The sequence below is a fragment of the Mastigoproctus giganteus genome, chromosome 9 (assembly GCF_048544385.1).
Source record: "Mastigoproctus giganteus isolate SK-2022 chromosome 9, ASM4854438v1, whole genome shotgun sequence".
NCBI classification, from domain to species: Eukaryota; Metazoa; Arthropoda; class Arachnida; order Uropygi; family Thelyphonidae; genus Mastigoproctus; species Mastigoproctus giganteus.
Window position 1 is genome coordinate 27,265,808 of NC_143583.1, and position 27,733 is coordinate 27,293,540.

Genomic DNA, 27,733 nt, shown 5'->3' on the forward strand with positions numbered 1-27,733 from the left:
AGGCAGATGTACTGAGAAATGGCAGCTGAAGTTTAACATTTACAAATGCAAAGTACTGCATATGTGTGGCAGTAACCCTAGGGTAACGTACCAACTATGTGGTACCACACTCAGGGTAGTGGAAAAGTGAAAAAAGACCTGGGGGTATTTGTGCAGTCATATATGAGGTTCTCTGAGCAAAGCAGACAGGCTGCCAGGATAGCTCATGAGGTTTTGTCAATGATATACCGGAATTTTGCTAGCAAGGATAAGGACGTGATTATCCCATTGTATAAGGCAATGATTAGGCCACATCTTGAGTACTGTATGTAGGTCTGAAGGTCTCATTTTAGGAAGGATGTAAAGCTCCAGGAACAAACAGAGAGAGAAGGGCAATGAGATTAGTGAGGGAAGCAAAAGGGTGCTCTTACCAGGAAAGGCTTCAGTTCTGCAAATTGCAGTGTCTGGAGACTTCAATCAGATCACTTGCTTTCAGCAAGTGATCTGATTGAAGTTTTTAAGGCTTTGAATGGATTGAGTAAGCTCAATGCTGATGGGATTCGTCCTCTTGCTCGGACTACACATGAAGGAGCATAAATTCAAATTGAGGAAGGATGGTTGCAGAACAGTTGTGAAGAAATTTGTCTTTAGCCAGCAGGTGGTTAACTCCTGTAATAAACTTCCATCTGTTGTGGAAGTTGATAGCTGAAATAAATTCAAGGAAGAACTAGATGAGGGAATGAATAGATGAAATGGGAAGGGTTGGTGATTTATTTTTTTATTTTTTATGATATGTACAAGCATGCTTTCTTGCATCATTTTCTATTATTAATGCTAATGCTAAGTGGTGTGCACTGCATTTACTTCCAGTATTTAAAACAGTTTAACCTTATCATTTGTTTTTCTCTCTAGAAATATGATAACAATTCATATAACATCTGTTTACTTAACATAAGAAATTCTACATGCACAAGTGGAAAAACAGCACAAAAATTGGGGCCTTTCCTCATAAATTAAGTGGAGCTACCTAATAACTTTATTTTTGAACAGCTTCCAAGTGAGTGCAGTGGATATAAACTTCTTTGGGCTCCTTTAACTACAAGTACTTCATGCCTCCCACAAGATCTGGTATGAGATTAACTTTGCATAGTTTTACAATTTCCACAGCATCTTAACTGCTTGAATTAGTCCAACATCACTATAGTTAAAGTAAAACAAGCCACCTAAGGTAAGTATTGAAAGTACATAAGTTCCTATAAGAGCAACTTTAGGTATAACTGGACCAAATATGGCAGGTCGGATATAATCAACAACAATGGCTTCCACACCCCTAGAAAGAAGAAAAGCATTTGAGAAGTTTGAAAATAATATTAATAGCAATTAACAAATCATACATCTCAGTTTAAAATTAATTAATTTCTGCACTGTATTCTAAACAATGCTTCAAAAACATTGAAAATACATAAAAGCAAAAATAATTGTACAGTTAGGCTTACAAGCCTACTAATCAAACCATATTAGCATTTCATTTGCATATTAACTGGTAATTGTTCCAGCAACAAAAAAAAAAAACAAAAACACACCAGTATTTGAGGTAATAAGTTTTTTTTTAAACAACAGAGATAAGCTGTAAATTATATATATTATTACTTTGATTTCATTTAATCATGGCAGTTTTTTTTTTTTTTAATGAGTTGAATGTTAATATAATAAAAATCGAAATTTGTAAACAAAGAATAGTCATACTTAAAAGCAATGCAAGAACTTTTACAAAAAACCCTTATGCTCTGCTCAGCCAATAAATTTTTAAACAGCAAAAATTTAGATGGAATAACTAGCTAGAACTACAACTGATCTTGTTCATAACAAATGTAGTAACCTTGATCAAGGGAAATGAAACCAAAACCAAGAAAATTTGGAAAAGGGATCTTTACAGATGAGATGGTGTGACAGCTAGGGAAGGCATAATATCCAACACATATACAGAGCTCCACATCTTTGAAATGGGGGAACCATGATATACAGGGTGTCTCAAAAATATTGGTACAAACGTTTAGGGGAGGTAAGTAACATCTAAAGGAATGTGAATCGCATAGGAACCCATAACCGGAAACGTCGCCGTAAGTCGGTACATGGAGCGTTCATCAGTTCGTGATAGGGAAAATTTCTGTTTTACTCATTCAAGCAGTAGTCGCAGCATGAAGAGCATGCATTGATATATGAACTGTGAGCTGGCAGACATGCACCTAGTGTATGGATTAGCAGAGGGCCCACATGGTGTGCGCCCCCATGCGGCACAACGTCGGTTCGCAATAAATGCATGGGCAGGTATAGTCGGTGACTGCTTAGTTGGCCCATACCTGTTACCATCCCGTATGAACTCCACTAAATATCGGATCTTTCTTGAACTAGTTCTACCAGGGTTACTTGACGACGTTCCAGCAAATGTTAGACGCAGCATTTGGTTTCAACATGACGGGGCGCCTGCCCATTATGGAAGGTGTGTTCGTGACCATTTGAACAGGCATTTTGGGCGTCGATGGACTGGTCGTGGTGGACCCGTTGCCTGGCCCCCATGCTCACCTGATTTATCAAGCCTTGATTTCTTTCTGTGGGGGGCCCTCAAATCTATCGTGTATGAATCGCCTGTGGAGATGGAAATAAATGGGAGGTGGGATGACCTAGATCAGAGGGGGAGGGAGCAGTCTTTTCCTGCAGCATGCTATGTGTAGCACGCTGCTGCACCATCAAATGTTTTTGCTATGTAAAGGAATTATGCTAAATTCTTGTAATAAAAAAAAAAATTGAAACAACTTTACACTTATTAAATAAATTTAATGTAGGTTAATGAATGAAATGTTCATCTTTACAGAATCGGCATCATGAGAAGCTCCCTAGCACCTCACTTACCTACACTAAATTAAAAGGCAGTAAACATGAATTGATAAATAAGGTTCCTGTAATTTTTGGGAATAAAACCTGGATTGTAATTTCTGGGAATAAAGGCGGAATTTAAACTTATGTCATTGCTATTGCTTTCCAAAACTATTTAGAAGTTGACACACTACATATGTACTAATATGTACTAAAAATAATTGAACGGCTAGAATTTTGTAATCATTTAACAGCTCTTCACCTTTTCAACATTCAACAGGAACAAAAGGTGGATGTTGAATTCAACATTCACCTTTTGTTCGTTATCTTTTGAGTTGATGGTAAATCAATGGTTTTGGACCAAAAGCACATAAAACAAGAGGGAAAGAGAGGAAAGATGCGTTGTCAAGTTCAAGATTAACCATGCTACTTGAAATTGACAGATTTGGAAGCTATTAGCTTTCAAAGAGAAAAGCATGTCCAGAGATCACTGACCTCCAAGTACGAAGCATGTGAAGAAATAAATATCATAGATATTTACACATTACTCAATAATTAAAACTCAATAATTGTAAATCAATTATTTACAATTGTTATATGCAAGGTTTTTTTTTTTTGATTTGGTAGTTGTTGGCGCATTGGCTTCTGTGGCCATATTGCACCTCCCAAGGTTTTTGCAGTACTTTGATCCAAGCCCGAGGCGGGAATCGAACCCGCGACCTTTGGGTTGCCGGGCAGGTACTTTACCCACTCGGCTAGCCCGGTCGGCGTTATATGCAAGGAAATCATAACAAAAACAATGTTGATATGATGTCAAAATTTGGCGACACCCCTTTGGAACATTATGTAACACACTTTTGAAAGCTCTGTGGTGTATGTTTAGCTTTGTACCTAATTTTTCAAACTAATTGTAAGATTTTTTACATTTTTTTTTTTTTTTTTCCCCCACATTGGGAGGTGCACCAAAAGTGGCACATGTGCCATGGGTTAGCCAACCCTAACCTAGACTCTCCTTTGCAGGTACAGCTTTTGCTTTCAAACTGTTTACACCAATTGTAAATTGATTGATGTTATGGTGAGTTGTTTTTGGTATGAAACTCATATTGCACACTATTTACGAAATTTTTCTTTGCAAAGTGGATGATACAATTCATTTTTCACATGGAGCCATTTTAACAACTGTACCCTCCCCCACTTGTATCCATCAGGTGGAATGGTATAATGGAAATGAATTTTGTTCAGTTGAAAATTTATTATCATATGCATGAGTAGTTTCATAAACATCTAAAGTGTAATTCTTTCTGAATCACACTGTATATCGAGAAATTGAAAGACACCAAACAAGATCATAGCTGGAGTTCCTAAGGGCACCAGTGGAAAGATCATCCCTGTTAAAGGAGAATCATGTGAGCAGAGATGTGAAAGACACCAAAGAGGATGGAACTATGTGGTAAGTACTAGCAGGACACAAGCAGACGGTATTAACAAAAAATTTCGTACAGCCAACCAAAGGAACGTTTGCAATTTAAATTGTAATACTTCATCTTAATTAATATTGTATCAATAGTATATATAAATGCTTACCAATGGGCATGAGCTGTAAGAGCAATGGAAAGAACATAATCAAATACAGGAGAAGGAAAGAAAAAAGCTGTAGGTATCAGTCCAACCATACTTGCAGACAAGGCTCTTTCTGCTGTCCAAATTTTCACATGACTATGAGCTGAAAGAAAAATAACGAAACAAAATTAATTTTCATAATGTGTCAAAGATTAGGCATTAATTATCAACTGCAAACATGAAGAACATCGTGTGTATCTTTGTTAATGTGCTATAATATTTGAAACATTTCAATATTTGATTCAATTCTAATATTTGAAACTCTTCAAAAATGTGAAAATTGTAGGAGTTTGTTTGTTTGTTATTTGGTTTTTAGGAGCATTAGCAACTAAGGCCATATTGCTCCGGGGATATGCGGTGGTCATTCCCTGACCTTTCCGCATCCTCCGTATTTGGTGGTCATGGGCTCAAACCCCGATCTAATCAAGAAGCGTGTGCTACGCACTGCTGCTCCTGCCCACCTGGCTATTTTTATTAATGTAGTCATTAATAAAAATATTATATTTTGTTTCACAACTTTATTATCTCATGTTCTTTATATGATATTATTTATTGTATAATATCGGTGTAGATACACCATAGTGTACCCATAAATTAAACTACGTACATAGTGTGAAGGCATAGTTTTTAATGTATATCACACTACGTACTTAAGTTTAATTTATGGGTAAACTATGGTATATCTACACCGATATTATATAGTTAATTTAAACCCATATCATATTATGCCTTGTGCATTTAATCTTCAAATATTTTATTATATTATGTAATATTAAATAAACACACGATAGGAGGGAGTATATGATAAGAGCCTTGTCTCTCATCATATAAGGAATGCAATCAATTCAGCCCTGGAGATAGTGCAAGACTCATTGGGTAGAATTTTTCTCAGCATGTTCTCTGCTTGTTAACAGGAGAGATTGCTTCTACAGGGATGGGATACACTTAAATAGAAAGAGTGCAAGAATATTTACTGATGCTATCGAGACTGTGTTAGGTGGGTCGGAAAACTGCTAACTAGGGGGATTCACAGACTAAAAGATTAACAGTAACTGCAGGCAGAGGTGAAAATGATTCTTGCACTGTTTCTACTGAAATGAGCAGCAGCCTGGAAAGCAAGGTGCTGGGGATTTCAAGAACTGCTGGAAGTCATCACGGAACAAATAAATACATGGGCTGTGGTAGGATAACTAATAGTAAGAACACATACATGTATACTTGCATGTACACCAAAACTAAAAGATTAACAGTAACTGCAGGCAGAGGTGAAAATGATTCTTGCACTGCTTCTACTGAAATGAGCAGCAGCCTGGAAAGCAAGGTGCTGGGGATTTCAAGAACTGCTGGAAGTCATCACGGAACAAATAAATACATGGGCTGTGGTAGGATAACTAATAGCAAGAACACATACATGTATACTTGCATGTACACCAATGCTAGATATATAGTAAATAAATATGATGAATTTGAAGTGCTGATCAAGACATCAAAGGTGGATATTGTTTGGATATCAGATACATGGTGTCACACAGATATAAGGAATGCAGAATTGCAATTTGGGGAGTACAATGTGTACAGAAAGGATAGACAGAATAGAAAGGGAGGAGGGATTATTCGGTTAGTTAAGAAACAAAATATAAGGAAGTGCATCTAGTGGCCATGGGATGGACAGTGCAATGTGGAGTCAGTTTGGTGTGACATTAGGCACTGGGAAAGTCAAAATTTTGACTTTCCCAGTGCCTAAGTTTTATTGAGAGCAGGAGTGTTTTATAGGCATAATGATTCTGATGAGTATAATGAACAACTGTACAGAGAAATAGTTGGCCAGTAAATCAGATTGTCTTATAATGAGGGATTTTCACTTCTCAGATATTGAGTAGAACTTGTGCGTTGGTCACTTGCACACTAGCAAGATTTAGTGGATTTATTGGATGATTGCTTTCTACAGCAGCATGTTTGAGAGGCAACCAGATGGAGTAATACTCTTTATCTGATTATCAGCAGTGATTAATCATACATTAAGAATCTGCAGTTAAAGGAACCACTAGGTGGCAGTGATCAGTGTACTGATGTGGGATCTAGTAAAAGCTGTAACTACTGTCAGGGGGTAAAGGGAAGAGTTTTTGCTTTCATAAAGGTGACTATAGTGGGACCAACTGATAATGATACCAACAGCAAATTCTAAATGGAAAGCATTCAAGGAATTAATCTTGGAAGCTACTAGGCTTTTCATATCAAGTAAGAAACAATGTTCAAGATTTAGGTCTAAATGGATGTCAGATGAACTCATTGGGACTCATGGCAGAGAAGAAAAGTGCATGGTGTGCATATAAATTATCAGGAGACACAGAAGCCTATGCTAGATGTAAGCTAGTCTGTAATCAAGACACAAAGGAAGTCAGGCAAGCGAAAGCAGATTATGAGAAATCTTTGGCAAAGGATGCAAAGAGGAATAGTAAAGACTAATTTACTTATGTAAACTCTAGAAAGGGATGAATCAGGTTAGTCCACTTGATATCGATGATTTGACTGTTGATGATCCTGCTTAGGTAACTGACAAACTGAATGAGTATTTTGCATCTACATTCACACACGAGGAGTTAAGGGAGGAGAATGCCAGAAGTTTTTCAAACAGTAACGGGTTCTCATTTATTACAATTATGTTACTGTTTTTCAAACAGTAACATAATTGTAATAAATGAGAACAAAGTGGAGGAGAAATTGTTGAAATTAAATACAAGAAAGACAACTGGGGTGAATGGGATCTATCAGTTATATTAAAGGATGCAGCAAAGGAAGTAACCAAATCCTTAGCCATGCTCATAAGAGCATCCTGGGACTCAGGGGAGGTCCCCAAGGACCGGAGATGTGCTAATCCATCCCCAATTCACAAAGGGGGATCAAAGGTTGACATGAGTAATTACAGACCTGTTAGTTTAACTTCTGTTGCAGGGAAAATAATGGAGTCACTGGTTAAAGAAACAATGCAGGATCATCTAGAGAAGACTTCAGTTATAGTTCAGATAGCATGGGTTTATTAAGGGAAAACCTTGCCTGACCAATTTGATTGGATACTATGATGTGGTCACAAAGGAGCTGGATGCAAAAAATAATTTTGATATCATATACTCGGATTTCAGGAAAGCTTTTGATACTGTTGCACATGGAAGACTATTGTACAAATTCGAGCAATATGGCATTAAGGGCAAATGCTGCTATGGATAAATGGATGGTTCAGTGGGAGAAGACAGAGTGGTAATCAATGGACACTGCTCTTCATGGGCTAATATTATTAGTGGAGTCTGCCAGGGTTCGGTGTTGGGCCCATTGTTGTTTTCTGTATTTATCAATGATATCGACGGATGTACATCAGGGTTAATGCCCAAATTTGCAGATGATACGAAAGTTGGCAGAGTTGTTGACAGTATGCTACAGATCTAGAAAATTTGAGAAGTTGGGCTGAGAGATGGTGTCGATATCTTCATATTTCTATCAAGATATCGAGAAGTTTAACATTGACAAATGTAAAGAACTGCATATGGGTAGCTGTAACCTCAGATTAACATATCAACGGTGGGTACTACACTCAGGGTAGTGTAGAATGAAAAAGACCTGGGGATAATTGTACAGTCAGATAAGAAGTTTTGTAAGCAGTGCAGACAGCATGTAAGAGTAGCTCATGAAGTCTTGTCAATGATATACAGAAATTTTTCTACCAGGGATGACATGATTTTCCTCTTGTATAAGGCATTAGTCAGGCCACACCTTGAGTACTGTATACAGGTCTGGAGGCCTCATTTTAGGAAGGATGCAGAGTTGCTGGAATGAGTACAGAGAAGAGCAACGAGATTGGTGAATGGAACAAAGGGTTACTGTTAAGAAGAAAGGCTTAAATTATGCAAATTGCAGTGTCTTCAGATTAGGCACCTGCGAGGTGATCTGATTGAGGTGTATAAGGCCTTGAATGGTTTGAGCAAGCTCAATGCTAATAGAATTCTTCCTCTTGCCCAGATTAATTGCCTGAGGGGACATAAATTCAAATCGAGGAAAGACAGTTGTAGAATAGATGTGCAGAAATTTGCCTTTAGCCAGCAAGTGGTTGATTAGTATTAGTAATGGCCGCATGGCGCAAGAAAGCCTATGGCTTATGCTGCGCCAGCCAAAAAAAAAAAAAAAAAAAAAACAATGATAAATAAAAAAAATAATAATAAAAATCCAAATAAAACAATGATAAAAAGCGAAATAAAAAAATAAATAAAAAACCCCGAATAAAGCAATGATAAAAAAAAACAAAAAATAATAATTAATAAAAGAAAAGGAAATTAAACCTATCATGCTATGTGTTTCCCCTCACCCGAAGGTACTATCCAGATGTTCTTTGAATTTCTCCAAACTGTTAGCCTCTACCACCCATGTAGGCAACTTATTCCAGTAATTTATAACTCGCTGGCTAAAATAAAACTTCCTGCAGTCCAATCTAAACATCTCCCAACCTCCCCGGAACTTGAATTTATGTCCCCTAGTTCTAGCATCATTTATAATCTTGAAAATTTCGTCCTGATTCATTCATTTTACTGATGCCTCTTAGAACCTTAAACACCTCAATCAAATCTCCTCTAAAGCCTCTAGTTTCCAAACTCTGCAACCCACATATTCGAAGTCTTTCTTTATAAGGACACCCTTTTGCCGATCTCACCAGGCGAGTTACCTGTCTTTGCACCCTTTCATGAAAATTATGTCTTTCTTTAGGTGCAGTCTCCATACTTGAACACAGTATTCCAAGTGTGGTCTAACAAAAGCCTTATATAATGGGATTATCACGTCCCTATCTCTACTTGCAAAAGTTCGATAGATCATCGATAGGACACCATGGGCCTTCCTTGCAACCTGTTTACAATGCTCAGAGAATTTCGTGTCTAACCGTATCGTAACACCCAAGTCACTTTCCTCCAGTACTGGGTTTAGTTGAACTCCACCAAGTGAATAAGTTATTTTGGGATTACTGTTTCCCAGGTGTAATACCTTACACTTTGTTGGATAAAAGCATAGCTGCAATTTTTCTGACCATTCCTGAAGTCTATCGAGGTCTCTCTGAAGAAGCTCAGCTTGACAGTGATCATTAACTTCTCTACCAATTTTAACATCATCTGCAAATTTAGACATCACGCCCTCTATCCCTTCATCAATGTCGTTTATGAAAATTAAAAACAACAGTGATCCTATTATTGATCCTTGGGGAACCCCACTTCTTACATCAACCCAATCTGAGGAATAGCCATTTATCACAACCCTCTGCCTCCTGCCCTGAAGCCATACTGCTATCCCTCTAAGGATTTTCTCAGCGATTCCAACCTGTTCCAGCTAATAAAGCAACCGCTCATGTGGGACTGAGTCAAAAGCTTTGCTGAAATCTAAATAAACAATGTCAAAATTATTCCCTAAATCCAACTAATGAGTAACCCTTTCAAAATAGCGAACCAGATTTGTTAAACATGATTTTTCCTTTACAAAACCATGCTGAGTATCCTTGAGAATTTCAATTCTATCCAAATGATCCTGAATTCCACCCTTGATCATTGCCGCCATGATTTTCCCTACCACTGAAGTCAGACTGACAGGTCGATAATTTCCCACTTCACTCTTAGAACCACCCTTATGTATTGGGGGATACATTGGCACTTTTCCAATCCAACAGAATCTCCCCAAAGTCTAGTGATGCTCGCATAATTAGCCTCAATGGTTCAATGCACTCACTTGCCACCTCCCTTAAGATTATAGGGTATATTCGATCAACTGCCTTACTGGCCTGTAGGCTCGAAAGTTTTTTCATTAAATAATCTCGTGAAATTTCAATATCATTAATTACACATTTTTCAACTTCACTCCCACAATTTCCCATTGCCACAAAAGGTTTTTCATTTGTAAATATCGATGCAAAAATAACTGTTGAGTTCACCTGCAACGGCAGCTGGTGTATTTAATACTATTCCCTTTCCCTTACGTAAAGGTCTGATCTGGTTTGTCCTGCTCTTCTTAACATTTATAAATGTGAAGAATTCCTTATTCCCCCCTCTTTGCTCTGTTTGCTAGCGATTTCTCATAAACTGCCTTTGCCTGTCGAACCTTTTCTGTGGCTCTATTACAGATAATCTTGTAGCTGTTATAGGCTTCAGTACTTTTTATTGCTCTGTAACTTTTCCATGCCACCTTTTTCTGCTCAAGTAATGTGGCAACTTCACTATTCATCCAACTTGGAATCATTGTCGTGGAGTATTTTTTTAATGGTAAATAGGCATTCAAGGCATCTGTGATTAATGTTTTAAAAGCATACCACAGTTTGATTGTATTCATTCTCTGTGCGATATCTATCCAGTTAATAGAGGCCATGTAGCACCTTAAGGCATCGTAATTTCCTTTTCTGAAATTATAACTCATTCTTTTGCCTTTTACTACTGCTACCTCTCTCTTCAATCATCCACCGTAGAATTCCGTGATCACTTCCTGCTACTGGTTCTCTACTGTCAGCCCTGTTATGCCATGTCATCTGGTTCATGGGTGATAATGAGGTCTAGGATATTCTTTTCTCTGGTACTTTCCCTGAAATATTGATACAAATAAGTCATCTAGTTGATTTAAAAATTTTGTTCCCCATGTCGAGTTTCCTTCCCATTTAATCCAATCAATTAGAGGCAAATTGAAATCACCCATAATAAGACATTGACGCTTACTTGCCCATTCCATTTGCATGTAGAGGCTTTCATCATAATCTTCACAATCACCTGGTCTGTAGATTACTCCTACTTGCATTATACCTTTGTTTCCAACTATCTCACACCATACAGATTCTATACTAGCACGTGAAACGTCTGAATCCAGGAAAGCTATCGTCGCCCTCAGGCTGCTTCTGATAAGAAGCATTACACCACCACCCTTTCTATCTACCCTATCCTTCCTAAATACATTATACAAGCCGTACTGAAACTCATCATCCCCTATTTCCGGGTGGCACCACGTTTCCGTAAGCCCTATTATGTCCGCGTTACTAGTTTTAACCAGCAGTTCGAATTTGCTCATTTTATTGACAACACTTCTAACATTACTATATAAACAATTAAGACTTACTGTTCTTGTTATTGTTGTTATTGTTATTTGGTGTTTAGGAGCATTAGCAACTAAGGCCATGTTGCTCCGGGGATATGCGGTGGTCATTCCTTGACCTTTCCGCATCCTCCGTACTTGGTGGGCACGAGCTCGAACCCCGGTCTAATCAAGAAGCATGCGCTACGCACTGCTGCTCCTGCCCACCTGGCTATGGAGGCGCCTCCTGTTCTTGTATATTTAAAAACCCTTGAAGTTTTTTAGGCTCTCTTCCTTGGCATTAGCTACCCGCTCACTTGAAATGATTCTCCCCACAGAACATCTAGATAATATGTCCAGTTGGGATAACAGATAAGCACTCTTGAGTTATGTGCAAGAGTTACTTTGACCAATATTATCAGATAAACGCGTGTCAGTATTACTTACATCCCCCCCCCCTAACTAGCAGTTTCCCTGAACCTTTAAGGTATCCTCAATAATACTGGCAAAAACGTTTGCACCACCTTTGCTTAAGTGTATCCCGTCTCTACAAAACAAATTCCATCTACCTACAAGTGTGGGCCAAGCTGATAGAAATTTCCCCCCTAAAGCCTTACAGAGTCCTTCAAGTCTTGAGTTAATGCTGGAACAAACTTCCATCTATGATTGTGGAAGTTGACAGCTTAAATAATAAATTCATGGTAGAACTAGACAAACATTTAGAGTGAATGGATGGTGAAATGGGAAGGTTTTTTTTTTTTTTTTTTTGCTGATGCTGTATAAGCTTGCTTTCTTGCATCATATGCCTCTGCTAATGCTAATAAGATCCCACTCAGAGATCACACCAAGAGATTGATTTAGCATCTTATGAAGGGAAACTGTAATTCAAATTACCCCTGCTACATGCGGCTCGAAGAAGCTTTTCTGAATGCTTCTCGTTTTTCATTTCTATCACGATATCACCAGAGCATAGCATAGTTTGACTGATTATGGTGACTCTGCCAACTTTTCTAGTCCCTTCTGAATAAAGAAGGGCAACATCTTCTCAATTGGTTTTTTGGATATTGAATGGGTTACCAGGAAGCATGGTATAGGTTTTGTTTTAATTTCCATTCTTGGCCATTTTGCTGCATTACTCATATTCTCTTCATTGATATTAATATCTGGTAGGGCCTTTATTGGGACCCCAAAAGAAAAGTTTACAGTATCAGGATTCATGTGGTTTATCATTTGGTTCAGGCTCCCCACCCACCACGGAGACCAAATGGGATGCCCACTACCTGGCAAGCAATAAATGCACTCAGGAGTGGAATGCTAAGGCTACCCAGATACTATAACTGCACCTCTGCCAGCCTGAATCCTGTCTCTCAGACCGTGAGAGTAGGGGAATGGCATAGCCATGGTTGACCCTTGCAGGCAAACCCACTAGCTGAATGATCCTGGCTGAGCCATTTGGGACCACCTGTCTTGTCGAAGTAGGGGCCAAAGTGGTGTGTTGAAGCTGGGCCCCTCAACCATCAGGATCCCACTTTCCGAGCTACCACGGGTTGCAGCACCTGGCAAACATACCACATTCCTATGATGATAGCCTGGAACCTACGCTGTGGGTGCTGGATCCCAGTGATGCTAATCTGGAGGACCAGCATTGTTACTGGGCGGTCCCCTCACCATGTACAGGTGCCCACATAGAAGGGTATGGCAGATGGGGGAAACCACAGTGGAGTACTTTACAAGAAATCCTTAAATGGAAAGTGCACAGTATGCGGTGGGCGTTGCCACAATGCAAGCATCGGTTTTCTGAAGCCTTCTTTCTGGCCGTTTTCTCCAAACAGCACTGTGCATTAATTGTAGAAATGTTTAGTAGCAAACCAGATTCAACCTGACCAGGTGGGACAAATTCATAATGAACAATGCTCTGGAAGCCAAAAAATACAATAAGCATGAGCTTCATATTTAACATAGATGGTCTTGCTTTTTTTTTTTTGTTTGAGTTTGGAGAAGATAGTCCTCCCCTAAGAGAACTGGGTCTTTGTTTTTACGATCGCAGCCATACTCCCATGATTCATCACCAGTAATGATGGAAGAAAAGTGTGGTTCAGTAGCAGCATGTTGACAAAGAATCTCACATATGAGTATCTACCACTGAGTGACTGAATCATCAGGTTTGAAGCTGAGAAATCAGAGCAAGAATAATCTTCAATGGACAAGTGGCCCTATGTGCAAATAACTGAAGCCTTCAAACATCACACAGTATCTTTTCCAAGAACTGTAACATTTTATGGGTTTCTATTGCAATTTCCCCTAATTTGCTACTCAGTAAAATCGGTCATTTTAAGATGCAGCAAGACACGCAAAATACCTTCTATTCAAGATACGCTAATTCAGACTGATTGCTGATAAATAGATGATCCATGCATTACTATGTCTAGATAAGCGATGAGCCACTGAACATATTTCAACAAGTTACGACTCACTACGATGCCATAATTTCAAAATACAGTCAGTTCTGAACTTTCTGATCTTCTTACCACAGAAATTATTACCTCGTTAAAAGTTAATTAAAACCAAATACTATAGATATATACAAATTTTTCATACCATGTTCATCAGATCTTTCTCCTGTACTAGTAGTTACCGACCTTGACTGTATATCAAGCGGGAGATCAGTTTGTAATGCTGGTACTGTAAATTTAAGCACACTGAGAGAACTGGTGGGAACTGTTGAAAAAGTACCAGAGAGACAGTACCTAGCACTAGCTATAAGAAAAAGGGGAAAAATGAAACATTAATTTAACAATTTTTAATTTACAATTTAGAAATGTTAAATTAACATGATAATACAGCAGTACAGCAGGATAGCTGCTGTACTGAGGGCAAAAGGAGGACCTACGAAGTATTAGGTAAGTGGTCATAATTCGGTGATCACTCAGTGTACAATCACCATTACAGTTATCATTAAAGAGGAGTACTAAATGTGTTTTTGAGACTTTTCTAATTTCTCATTGCAGTACAAATTAGAGCAGTGTGGCATTATAGACAAGTCATTACTGTGGGTAAAGGGATGGTTGAGTGGAGGTGGTTATTAATCTGCACTACGCTTCTTGGATTAATGTTATCAGCAGAATCCCTTGGATTTCAGCACTGGGCCCATTACTGTTTTAAATATTTATTAATGACATTGATGAGAACATATCCCACTAGCCTGCTGATGAGGCTAGTGGGAGCCAGACGTGATCAAAGCCGCTGTGGATTTTTCTTATTTATTGATTTCAAATTATTGTTTTTCTAAAACTTTTGATTTAAATTTAGTAGTATAACATTATTTTGTGATTTTCTGATTAATCTGGTGTATTTATTCTTTACTCGGCCTTGTAATTGCATAAAGGTATTGGGGTAAAGGTATCAAAATCCACATGATACAAGTTGCAACTCCGCTGAACAAGAAGTTTTTTAGCCATATTTAGCCGCTTTATTGAATATTTTTTACATCAAATTATTTTCTATAAGTAGCTTATATACCTAGTCAGGATCGTTAGTTTATTCTGAATCGGGACAGCGAGATTTGGAAGTTAATTAATACTTAAGTGTCGTAGATTTACCGTTTGTAACTTGCCGGCTTTGTTATACAATACGTTATATTCTGAACTAGATAGCATTAGCATAGTACAGTATAATATTGTCAATTAATCACTAAAATCTATTAAACGAGTTCAACTTCGTTGTCAATTAAATTGTACTTTTAACTAAATATATATAACGATTTAGATTACAAATGTAACGTAATTAATTAAAACATAACTTGATACAGAAGTTATATAAAGGGAACTCGTAGATAATTAATACTTGATACTAAAAAATATATATACCATTATAACTGTGTTGGGATACAAGTTTAGGCTTATAATTTTGTACTGAAATTGAAATTTTATTGTTTCTTTGTTTGTTATTTGGTTTTTAGGAGCATTAGCAACTAAGGCCATATTGCTCTGGGATATGCGGTGGTCATTCCCTGACCTTTCCGCATCCTCCGTATTAGGTGGTGACGGGCCCGAACCCCGGTTTAATCAAGAAGCTGTGCTATGCACTGCTGCTCCTTCCAACCTGGCTACGGAGGCACCTGAAATTTTATTGAAAGTAAATCGAAATCATGACTCAGAGCAGCAAAGGCTCAAGCTAATGGGAGTGATGTGGCTCAGAGGAGAACTGACGGGGGGGCAGTTGCCCTCTGAATCACAGCCTTTTAAAATGCACTGCTTGTATGATGTTTGTGGAGCAATCAGGTACGGGACATGATATTGTTGCCTGATTTCGCTACACAATGCAAGGAGTGTAACGAAATCAGGCAACAACTCAGCGTTGTTATGGGCCTATATGAGAGCTTGAAGGAACTAAATTGAGGGGCCCATCAAGCTCTCAGCTGCCCACATCAACGCCAGAGCTTGAACTTGTTCATCACGCAACACGGCGGCAACCCCCAAGGCAGAATGCGCTGGTCCCACAGGAACTAGTAGTTGATGGTGACTATTGTCAGGGAAACGGGGAACATGCTTTGTAAAAAGGATAGGTGGAACAGGACCAGGGTATGTCTGCCAGGGGCAAAGGTTGATGATGTTGTAGAGCAGATAACATCTTTTAAGGGCACAAAAGGTGATATAGTTGTACACATTGGCACTAATGATATCAAGAGTAGGAGACCTGCAGAATTACTTAACAAGTACAGGTCACCGTTGAAAAAAAGCCGTGAATTAGGGTTGAATTTGAAAGTGTCTGCAATTCTGCCCAGACACGATAGGAAGGAGTATATGATGAGAGCCTTGTCGATCAATTCGGCCCTGGAAAAATTGTGCAAGGCTCAAGGGGCAGAATTTTTTTCAGCCTGGACTGTACTTGTTAACAGGAGAGACTGCTTCTACAGGGATGCGATACACTTAAATAGAAAGGGTGCAAGAATATTTGCTGATGCTATTGAGGCAGTGTTAGGTAGGTCGGAAAACTGCTAGCTTGGGTGGATACAAAGCCTAATAGATTAACAGTAGCCACTGGCAGAGGTGAAAGTGATTCTTGCACTGCTTCTATTGGAATGAGCAGAAGCCTGAAAAACAAGATGCAGGATATTTCAGAGACTGCTGGGAGTCATTGCGGTACAAGTAAACACATGGGTTGTGTTAGGGTAGCTAAGAATAGAAACAGGTGCATGTATACTTGCGTGTACACCAATGCTAGGAGTTTGGTAAATAAAATTGATGAATTTGAGATATTGCTCAAAGCATCAAAGGCAGATATTGTTGGGATATCAGAGACGTGGTGTCACACAGATATAAGGAATGCAGAACTGGAATTTGGGAAGTACGTCTACAGAAAGGATAGACAGGATAGGAAGGGAGGAGGGGTTATGCTATTAGTTAAGAAACACATAAAATCCAAAGAAGTGAAGCCAGTCAACATCGCTGTACAGTGCAGTGTCGAGTCAGTTTGGTGTGACATAAGCATTGGGAGATCAAAATTGAGAGTAGGAGTGTGCTATAGGCCTAATGACTCTGATGAGTATAATAAGAAACTGTACAGGGAAATAGAGTAGGCCAGTACATCAGAGAGTCTTATAAATGGGGTATTTTATTTTCCCAGATATTGACTGGAATTTGTGGGCTGGTCACTCACACACTAGCAAGATTTTTTGTGGATTTAATCGATGATTGTTTTCGATAGCAGCATGTTCGGGAGGCAACTAGAGGGAGTAATACTCTTGATCTGATTATCAGTAGTGATTCTTCATGCATCAAGAATCTGCAGATAAAGGAACCACTAGGTGGCAGTGATCACAGTGTGTTGATGTGGGATTTACTCAAAGAGGTAACTACCATCAAGGGTAAAGGGAAGGGTTTTTGCTTTCATAAAGGTGACTACGGCGGTCTGAGACAGTATTTAAATGCTATACGGTGGAACCAACCGATGATGTTACCAACAGAAAATTCAAAATGGGAAGCATTCAAAGAATTAATCTTGGAATCCATTAGGCTTTTCATACCAACAAAGAAATATTGTTCAAGATTCAGGACTAAATGGATGTCAGATGAACTAATTAGACATGTGAATGATTAAACACAGAAGAAAAATGCATGGGATACATATAAATTAACATGTGACACAGAAGCCTATGATAGATACAAGTTGATCTGTAACCAAGTTACAAAGGAGGTTAGGCAGGCAAAGGCAGATTACGAGAAACCTTTGGCAAGGGATGCAAAGAAAAACAGCAAAGAGTTCTTTACTTATGTAAACTCTAGAAGGAAGGGAATGAATCAGATTGGTCCACTTGATATCGACGGGTCAACTGTTGATGATCCTGCTCAGGTAGCTGACAAACTGAATGAATATTTTGCATCGACATTCACACATGAGGAGTTATTCAGCTAGAGGAAGGCCAGATGTGTATTCAACTCTGGCAGTAAGGTAGAGAATCTTGTAATAACTGAGAGTAAAGTGGAGGAGAAATTGTTGAAGATAAACACAAGAAAGGCACCTGGGTGGATGGAATCTATCCAGTTATATTGAAGGAGGCAGCAAAGGAAGTAAGCAAACCCTTAGACATAATTATGAGAGCTTCCTTGGACTCAGGGGAGGTATCCACAGACTGAAGATGTGCAAATGTGACCCCAATTCACAAAGGAGGTTCAAAGGGTGACACAAGTAATTATACACCTGTTAGTTTAACTTCTGTTCCAGGAAAATTAATGGAGGCACTGGTTAAAGAAGCACTGCAGGATCATCTAGACAAGACTTCAGTTATAGCTCGGACACCGTATGGTTTTGTTAAGGGGAAGTCTTACCTAACCAATTTGATTGGATACTATGATACAGTCACAAAAGAACTGGATGCAGGGAATAACTTTGATATTATATACTTGGATCTTAGAAAGGCTTTTGATACTGTTGCACATTAGCATTTAGCATTATCATTAGTAGAGGTATTTGATGCAAGAAAGCAAGCTTATGCAGCATCAGCCAAAAAAAAAAAAAAAAAAACCCACTTCCACTTCACCCCTCTGTTTGTTCAAAATACCTGTCCAGCTGAGCCTTAAACTTATTTAGGCTATCAACCTCCACCACAAGGGATGGAAGTCTGTTCCACCAACCAACCACCCGCTGGCTAAAGGCAAATTTCCGCACGTCTATCCTACATATGTCTTTCCTCAATTTGAATTTATGCCCTCTCAGGTGATTATTCTGAGCAAGAGGAAGAATCCCATCAGCATTGAGCATGCTCAAACCATTCAAGGCTTTATACACCTCTATCAGATCACCTCGTGGTGCCTAGTTTCCAGACACTGTAATTTGCAAAACTTAAGCCTTTCTTCATAAGAGCACCCCTTTGTTCCATTCACTAATCTTGTTGCCCTTCTCTGTACTCGTTCCAGCAGCTCTACATCCTTCTTGAAATGAGGCCTCCAGACCTGTATACAGTACTCTAGGTGTGGCCTGACCATCGCCTTATACAATGGAATAATCACCTCCTTATCCCTGCTGGAAAAATTCCTGTATATCATTGACAATACTCCATGAGCTATTCTTGCAGACCGTCTGCACTGCTGAGAAAATTTCATATCTGCCTGCACAATTACCCCAAGGCCCTTTTCGTTCTCTACCACTGTCATTGTAGTACCATTGTAGTGTGACTGCATCATAGTATCCAATCAAGTTGGTCAGGCAAGACTTCCCCTTAACAAAACCATGCTGTGTCTGAGCTACAACTGAAGTCTTGTCTAAATGATCCTGCAGTGCTTCTTTAACCAGTGCCTCCATTAATTTTCCTGGAACAGAAGTTAAGCTCACAGGTCTATAATTACTTGTGTCAGCCTTTGATCCTCCTTTGTGAATTGGGGTCACATTTGCACATTTCCAGTCTATGGGTACCTCCCCTGAGTCCAAGGAAGCTCTCATAATTATGGCTAAGGGTTTGCTTACTTCCTTTGCTGCCTCCTTTAATATAACTGGATAGATCCCATCCACCCCGGGTGCCTTTCTTGTGTTTATCTTCAACAGTTTCTCCTCCACTTTACTCCCAGTTATTTCAAGATTCTGTAGCTTACTGCTAGAGTTGAATACACCTCTGGCTGAATAACTCCTCATGTGTGAATGTCGATGCAAAATATTCATTTAGTTTGTTAGCTACCTGAGCAGGATCATCAACACTTGACCCATCAATATCAAGTGGACCAATCTGATTCATCCCCTTCCTTCTAGAGTTTACATAAGTAAAGAACTCTTTGCTGTTTTTCTTTGCATCCCTTGCCAAGGATTTCTCGTAATCTGCCTTCGCCTGCCTAACCTCCTTTGTAACTTGGTTGCATATCAACTTGTATCTATCATAGGCTTCTGTGTCATGCGTTAATTTGTAAGTATCCCATGCATTTTTCTTCTCTGCCATATGCCTCATTAGTTCATCTGACATCCATTTTGGCCTAAACCTTGAACAATATTTCTTAGTTGGTATGTAAAGCCTAGTAGCTTCCAAGATAAGTTCTTTGAATGCTTCCCATTTTGAATTTGCTGTTGGTAACATCATCAGTTGGTCCCACTGTATAGAATTTAAATACTGTCTCAGTCCATCGTAGTCGCCTTTACGGAAGCAATAACCCTTCCCTTTACCCCTAATGGTAGTTACCTCTTTGAGTAAATCCCACTTCAGCACACTGTGATCACTGCCACCTAGTGGTTCATTTATCTGCAGATTCTTAATGCATGAAGAATCACTGCTGATAATCAAATCAAGAGTATTACTCCCTCTAGTTGCCTCCCGAACATGCTGATGTAGAAAACAATCATCCAATAAATCCACAAAAGCCCTGCTAGTGTGTGAGTAACCAGCCCCCAAATTCCAGTCAATATCTGGGAAATTAAAATCTCCCATTATAAGACACTCTGATTTACTGGCCCACTCTATTTCCCTGTACAGTTCCTTATTATACTCATCAGAGTCATTAGGCCTATAGCACACTCCTACTCTCAATTTTGATCTCCCAATGTTTATGTCACACCAAACTGACTCCACACTGCACTGTCCAGCGATGTCGACTGGCTTCACTTCCTTGGTTTTTATGTGTTTCTTAACTAATAGCATAACCCCTCCCCCTTCCTATCCTGTCTATCCTTTCTGTAGATGTTGTACTCCCCAAATTGCAGTTCTGCATCCCTTATATCTGTGTGACACCACGTCTCTGATATCCCAACAATATCTGCCTTCGATGTTTTGAGCAATACCTCAAATTCATCAAATTTATTTACTAAACTCCTAGCATTGGTGTACACGCAAGTATACCTGCCCCTGTTTCTATTCTTAGCTACCCTAACACAACCCATGTGTTCACTTGTACCGCAATGGCTCCCAGCAGTCTCTGAAATACCATGCATCTTGTTTTTCAGGCTTCTGCTCATTCTAATAGAAGCAGTGCAAGAATCTCTTTCACCTCTGCCAGTGGCTACTGTCAATCTATTGGTCTTTGTCTCCCCCAAGCTAGCAGTTTTCCGACCCACCTAACACTGCCTCGATAGCATCAGCAAATATTCTTGCACCCTTTCTATTTAAGTGTATCCCATCCCTGTAGAAGCAATCTCTCCTGTTAACAAGTACAGTCCAGGCTGAAAAAAATTCTACCCCTTGAGCCTTGCACAATCTTTCCAGGGCCGAATTGATCGACAAGGCTCTCATCATATACTCCCTCCTATCGTGTCTGGGCAGAATTGCAGACACTTTCAAATTCAACCCTAATTCTCGGCTTTTGTTCAACAGTGACCTGTACTTGTTAAGTAATTCTGCCGGTCTCCTACTCTTAATATTATTAGTGGCAACGTGTACAACTATATCACCTTTTGTGCCCTTAAAAGATGATATTTGCTCTACAACGTCATCAACCTTTGCCCCTGGCAGACATACCCTGGTCCTGTTCCACCTATCTTTTTTACAAAGCATGTTCCCCGTTTCCCTGACAATAGAGTCACCAACAACTACTAGTTCCTTCGGGACCAGCGCATTCTGCCTTAGGGGTTGTCTCTGTGTCACGCGATGCCCAAGTGCAAGCTCTGGCGTTGATGTGGGCAGCTGAGAGCTTGATGGGCCCCTCAATTTAGTTTCTTCGAGGGCATCCACCCTGTCCTTCAAGCTCTCATATAGGCCCACAAGAACGCCGAGTTGTTGCCTGATATCGATACACTCCTTGCATCGCGCACACACAAAGACATCCCCCTTGGCAGTATCATGTCCCGTACCCGATTGCTCTGCAAACATCAAGCAAACAGTGCTTTTTATAAGGCTGTGAGTCAGAGGACAACTGCCCCCCTCAGTTCTGCTCTGAGCCACAGCACTTCCATTAGCTTGAGCCTTTTGCTTTGCTGCTCTGGTCTGAGTCATGATTCTATTAATTTATTAATTAATTATGTTATGTTATTAATTATATTACGTTTGTAATATAAGTCGTTATATGTATTTATTTGGAATTTATATTTATTTATATGTATTTACATGGAAGACTGTTGCACAAATTGGAGCAGTGTGGCATTGGTGGCAAACTGCTCCTATGGATAAAGGGGCGGTTCAGGGGGAGAAGACAGAGTGTGGTAATCAAGTGACACTGCTCATCGTGGACTAATGTTATTAGTAGAGTCCCTCAGGGTCAGTGTTGGGTCCATTATTGTTTTCTGTATTTATAAATGATATTGATGATGGTATATCAAGCTTAATGTCCAAGTTTGCAGACGATACGAAGGTTGGCAGGGTTGTCAAGGACACTACTGACACTATGCTGCTGCAACAGGATCTGAAAAGATTGAGCAGATGGGCTGAGAGGTGGCAAATGAAGTTTAACATTGACAAATGTAAAGTACTACATATGGGAAACAGCAACCCCAGAGCAACGTATCAACTCTGTGGTACTACACTGACAGTGGTAGAGAATGAAAAGGACCTGGGGGTAATTGTGCAAGCAGATATGAAGTTCTCTGAGCAGTGCAGACGGGCTGCAAGAGTAGCTCATGGTGTCTTGTCAATGATATACAGGAATTTTTCTAGCAGGGATAACGAGGTGATTATTCCCTTGTATAAGGCAATGGTCAGGCCACACCTAGAGTACTGTATACAGGTCTGGAGGCCTCATTTCAAGAAGGATGTAGAGCTACTGGAACGAGTACAGAGAAGGGCAACAAGATTAGTGAATGGAACAAAGGGGTACTCTTACGAAGAAAGGCTTAAGTTTTGCAAATTACAGTGTCTAGAGACTAGGCACCAGCTAGGTGATCTGATAGAGGTGTATAAAGCCTTGAGTGGTTTGAGCATGCTCAATGCTGATGGGATTCTTCCTCTTGCTCAGAATAATCACCTGAGAGGGCATAAATTCAAATTGAGGAAAGACATATGTAGGATAGACGTGCGGAAATTTGCCTTTAGCCAGCGGGTGGTTGGTTGGTGGAACAGACTTCCATCCCTTGTCATGGAAGTTGATAGCCTAAATAAGTTTAAGGTTCAGCTGGACAGGTATTTCGAACGAACAGAGGGGTGAAGTGGAAGTGGTTATTTTTTATTTATTTATTTTATTTTTTTTGGCTGATGCTGCATAAGCTTGCTTTCTTGCGTCAAATGCCTCTACTAATGCTAAAGCAAGCTTATGCAGCATCAGCCAAAAAAAAAAAAAAAAAAAAAACCCTTCCACTTCACCCCTCCGTTCGTTCGAAATACCTGTCCAGCTGAGCCTTAAATTTATTTAGGCTATCAACTTCCACAACAAGGGATGGAAGTCTGTTCCACCAACCAACTACCCGCTGGCTAAAGGCAAATTTCAGCACATCCGTCCTTCCTCTTTGTATACCTCTATCAGATCACCTCGCCGGTGCCTAGTCTCCAGACACTGTAATTTGCAAAACTTAAGCCTTTCTTCGTAAGAGCAACCCTTCGTTCCGTTCACTAACCGTGTTGCCCTTCTGTGTACTCGTTCCAGCAGCTCTACATCTTTCTTGAAATGAGGCCTCCAGACCTGTATACAGTACTCAAGGTGCGGCCTGACCATTGCCTTATACAAGGGAATAATCACCTCCCTATCCCTGCTAGAAAAGTTCCTGTATATCATTGATTATCAGAGAATCCTTGGATTCTGGGGAGATCCCCGTGGACTGGAGATGTACAAATGCATCCCCTTTTCACAAAGGGGGAACAAAGGGCAACACAAATAATTACAAACCTGTTACTTTAACTTCTGTTCTGGGTATAATAATTGAGTCACCGGATAAGAAGCAATGCAGTGTCATGTAGACAAGACTGCAAGTTCAAACACAGTATGGGTTTGTTAAGGGGAAATCTTGCCTGACCAATTTGATTGGATACTATGATGTGGTCACATAGGAACTGGATGCAAAAAATAATTTTGATATCATATACTTGGATTTCAGGAGAGCTTTTGATACTGTTGCATATAAGACTGCTGTACACACTAGAGCAATGTGGCATTAAGGACAAGTTACTACTATGGATCAAGGGATGGTTGAGTGGGAGAAGACAGAGAGCGGTAATCATGGACATGTTATTAGTACAGTCTCCCGTGGTTCACTGTTGGGCCCATTGTTGTTTTCTATATTTATCAATGATACTGATGAAGGCATATCAGGCTTAATGCCCAAGTTTGCAGATGATACAAAGATTGGTATGGTGGTTAATAAAATAAGGACAGTTTGCTACTGCAGCAGGATCTAGGAAAAGTTAAGCAGATGGGCTGAGAAATGGCAATTGAAGTTTCACACTGATAAATGCAAAGTAAACACCCAGAATAACATACTAACTGTGTGGTACTAAACTCAGGGTAGTGGAAAATGAAAGGTCTTGGGGTAATTCTACAGCCAAATATGAATTTCTCTGAGCAGTGCAGACAGGCTATCAGGAGAACTTATGGGGTTTTGTCAATGATATACAGGAATTTTGGCAACAGGGATAAGGAGGTGATTGTCCCATTCTATAAAGCAATGGATAGGCCACATTTTGAGTACTGCATACAGGTCTGGATGCCTTATTTTAGGAAGGATGTGGAGCTGGCGGAACAAGTACAAAGAAGGGCAACAAGATTAGTGATGGGAACAAAATTGTGTTTTTATCAAGAAAGGCTTCAGTTCTGCAAATTACAGCATCTGTAGACTAGGTGCCTGCGAGATGATCTGATTGAGGTGTTTATGGCTTTGAATGGATTAAGCAAGCTCAATAAAATAAATAAAAAAATAAATTTTCTGTTTATACTCCGGCACGACAACCAAGTCAGTAGAGTTTACAATAAATCGTCAATACAAATATTTATCGTATTTAGTAATCACGGGCTTGAACCCAGGTCCACTCAAGGAACGTGTGCTATGCACTCTCGCTCCTGACCACTGGGCTACGTCAAGCCTAACTGATGGGATTCTTCCTCTTGTTCAAACAACACACACGTGATAGGCACAAATTCAAATTGAGGAAGGACGGTTGCAGAACTGATGTGTGGAAGTTTGCCTTTAGCCAGCGGGTGATTCATTGCTGGAACAAACTTCTATCTGTTGTTGTGGAAGTTGATAGTATAAATAAATTTAAGAAAAAACTAGCATACTATTGGAGGGATTGAATGGGTGAAATGGGAGGTGCCATGGGTTTTTTTTTTTTTTTGGCTGATGTATAAGCCTGCTTTCTTGCATCAATTGCCAATACTAATAACATAAAACTGAAGTATGTTGGATCCTAAATGTAAAGCAGTCAAGCTATTGTTTAAACCTTGACTCATTTTCAATGCAGAAAAAATTGAGAATTACTTATACAAAATAAAAAATATTTTATAAAAGATTCTTAAATCTTTTATAAAATATTTTTTATAAAAGATTCTTATATTATGTAAAAAGTATTACAAAGATGCTTTATAATACTGAATATGCTATTATTTCCATTATCTCCTGGTTAAAAGAAAAGTACATTTTAAAAAATTAAAATACTCAAAAGATTATAAAATATACTGTCATTGAGGCTTATCATAGACATTCTCCCAAGTATGACAAGCTAGAAGGGTTTGCTACCCGGGAATCTAAAATAACAACAGAAGTAATATTCAGATGACACGAGTCAAGTTGAAGCAAATTTCAGCAGTCTGGTTATTCTGTGACAACCAAATTAGGCCAACTGCTTGATAGTCCACTAGACCGAACATATCAGTAACTCTCTAGGAGGCATCTAGATTGGCTATAGTATAATTCTGCTGTCTCCACTCTGTCAGATAATGAGTAGAGAGAGAGAGTCCAAGTAGTTTGTATGCTGGGGCATCATCAAGGCCATGTTATGTCAAGGACTGAGTATATTCTTGTTGTGTGTATGCCATATAGTATTCACTGGCAAAAAAACCCCAAGTAGAGTAGAAAATACAAATTATTTGCTTCCCTCCTCACATAGGCAACTATGTTGACCTTAGCATTTATTCAAACTGTCAACCTCAACTGCTTGCAAGAGCAACCTGTTCCAGTAATCAATGACTTGCTGGCTAAAAGAAAACTTCCTACAATGTAATCTAAACCTCAACCCCTGTAATTTGAATTTATGGCCCCTAGTTCTGGAATTTTTTATAACAATGAAAATTCCACCTTCATTCATTTCACTAATCCATATCAGAGCCTTATAAACTTCCATCAGGTTATTTTTGAGGGTGCCTGGTTGACAGGCTCTGCAGCCCACATAAACAGTCTTTCCTCATAAGGTCACCCTTTTTCCAATCTCACCATTCAAGTTGCCCATCTTTGGACCCTTTCAAAAAGCTGAATGTCTTCTTTCAGATGAGGTCTCCATACCTGAACACAGTATGTATTCCAAATGTGGTCTTACAACTGCCTAATACATTGGGATTATAATCGAAAATTATATATGGGATTGTATCCAAAATTTCATTATAATCCACTTTAATCCTAAAACTCAGTCCTATTTTATATCTCACAAAAAGGATTCTTCTGCTCCTATGCTCAGATTTCAAGACAAGATCATATATCTCTATTAAGCATTATCCTGAATTCTAATCTCTTTTGGCATAAGCATATCACAAATATTGCTTCCTCTGCATCTGAAAAACTGGATTTTTTCTTTTGCTCTCAGCGCAACTTTTCTTCTAAACAGCTACTCACTCTCAAATCGACCCTACCATGGAATACTGTTCCCATATCTATGGTTGTGCTCTATAATAACCTATCTCAGGCTTTTAGACTCATTCAAAAGGGGACTGCTAGGTTAATTAATGACATCTCTTCACTCTCTGTCTAGACATTTTGCTTCTGCTGCCTGCCTTTTCCATGGATACTTTCATGGGCACTGTTCTTCTGAATTTGCATCTCTCTCTCACACACACAAACCAGTCTGAACAATTGCCAAAACCAGTCAACATCTATTTACTGTCCCACTTCAAACTCACAGAACCAACCTTTCTTCTTCCTCATTTATTCCTTCTGGAGCAATCTTCCTTCACAATTTCCTGAAAATTATAATCTACAGAAATTTAAGTCTAATGTCAACAAGTTCCTTCATCTTTTCACCCTTCAAACCATGCATGGTACTAAGTACTATAGGTTCTAATACCTTCCATGTTTGTGGTTTTCATTTAAAAATAATAATAAATAAATAAAAAAAATATATATATTTTATTGAATAAAAAATGACAATATATATATATATATATATATATATATATATATATTATTTTTATAAGGAATATTTTATATTCTTCAAATCCAGTAATATAATTAAATAATAATTATTAAATAAGTGAATTTATTTAATTAATAAATGAAATTAGTCATATTTTATAGGAAATAATTATAATCAAGAAGTTCTCAGAACAGGGTATATAAAATGTATTAAAACTATTTCGGATGATTATAAATTAATTTCGAAATAGGGATCGCAGCTACCTTCTGAATAATAGGGTAGCTACGATCTTTTTTTTTTTTTTTTTCTGTTATTGAAAAAAAGTGTTTTTTAACTAAGTCTATATAAACCACTGAAATTGAAAATGAAAAAGAAATCGAAACGCTTTACCACAACCAAATCCCCGCAATATGAGTAGAGCCGCCATGTTTAAATGCAAGCATTCGCAATTACTGTTGCCAACTCGCTTCAGTGACACCACTAGACGAAAACCACAGAGTAGTAAGATAT

The 27,733-nt window shown here is 38.9% G+C and overlaps 1 protein-coding gene across 1 annotated transcript; it reads right to left on the minus strand.

Moving 5' to 3' along the window:
- Positions 1-905: 905 nt before the first annotated feature.
- On the minus strand, positions 906-27,733 carry SdhD (succinate dehydrogenase, subunit D). The gene is made up of 4 exons (XM_090381080.1): positions 27,614-27,733; positions 14,149-14,307; positions 4,438-4,576; positions 906-1,309 (listed from the first exon to the last, which is right to left on the minus strand). Exons 1-4 carry the CDS (start codon positions 27,648-27,650, stop codon positions 1,132-1,134), a joined length of 513 nt encoding a protein of 170 aa, XP_090237206.1. The 5' UTR covers positions 27,651-27,733; the 3' UTR covers positions 906-1,131.

What these genes read in the sequence shown, in the direction of transcription:
- SdhD (XM_090381080.1), bottom strand. Translation starts at nt 27,650, where the DNA reads ATGGCGGCTCTACTCATATTGCGGGGATTTGGTTGTG. An exon ending in AGAAAGATCTGATGAACATG is followed by an intron (nt 4,577 to 14,148) that starts GTATGAAAAATT and finishes TTTTTCTTTCAG; the next exon opens with CTCATAGTCATGTGAAAATT. An exon ending in CTTACAGCTCATGCCCATTG is followed by an intron (nt 1,310 to 4,437) that starts GTAAGCATTTAT and finishes TCTTCTTTCTAG; the next exon opens with GGGTGTGGAAGCCATTGTTG.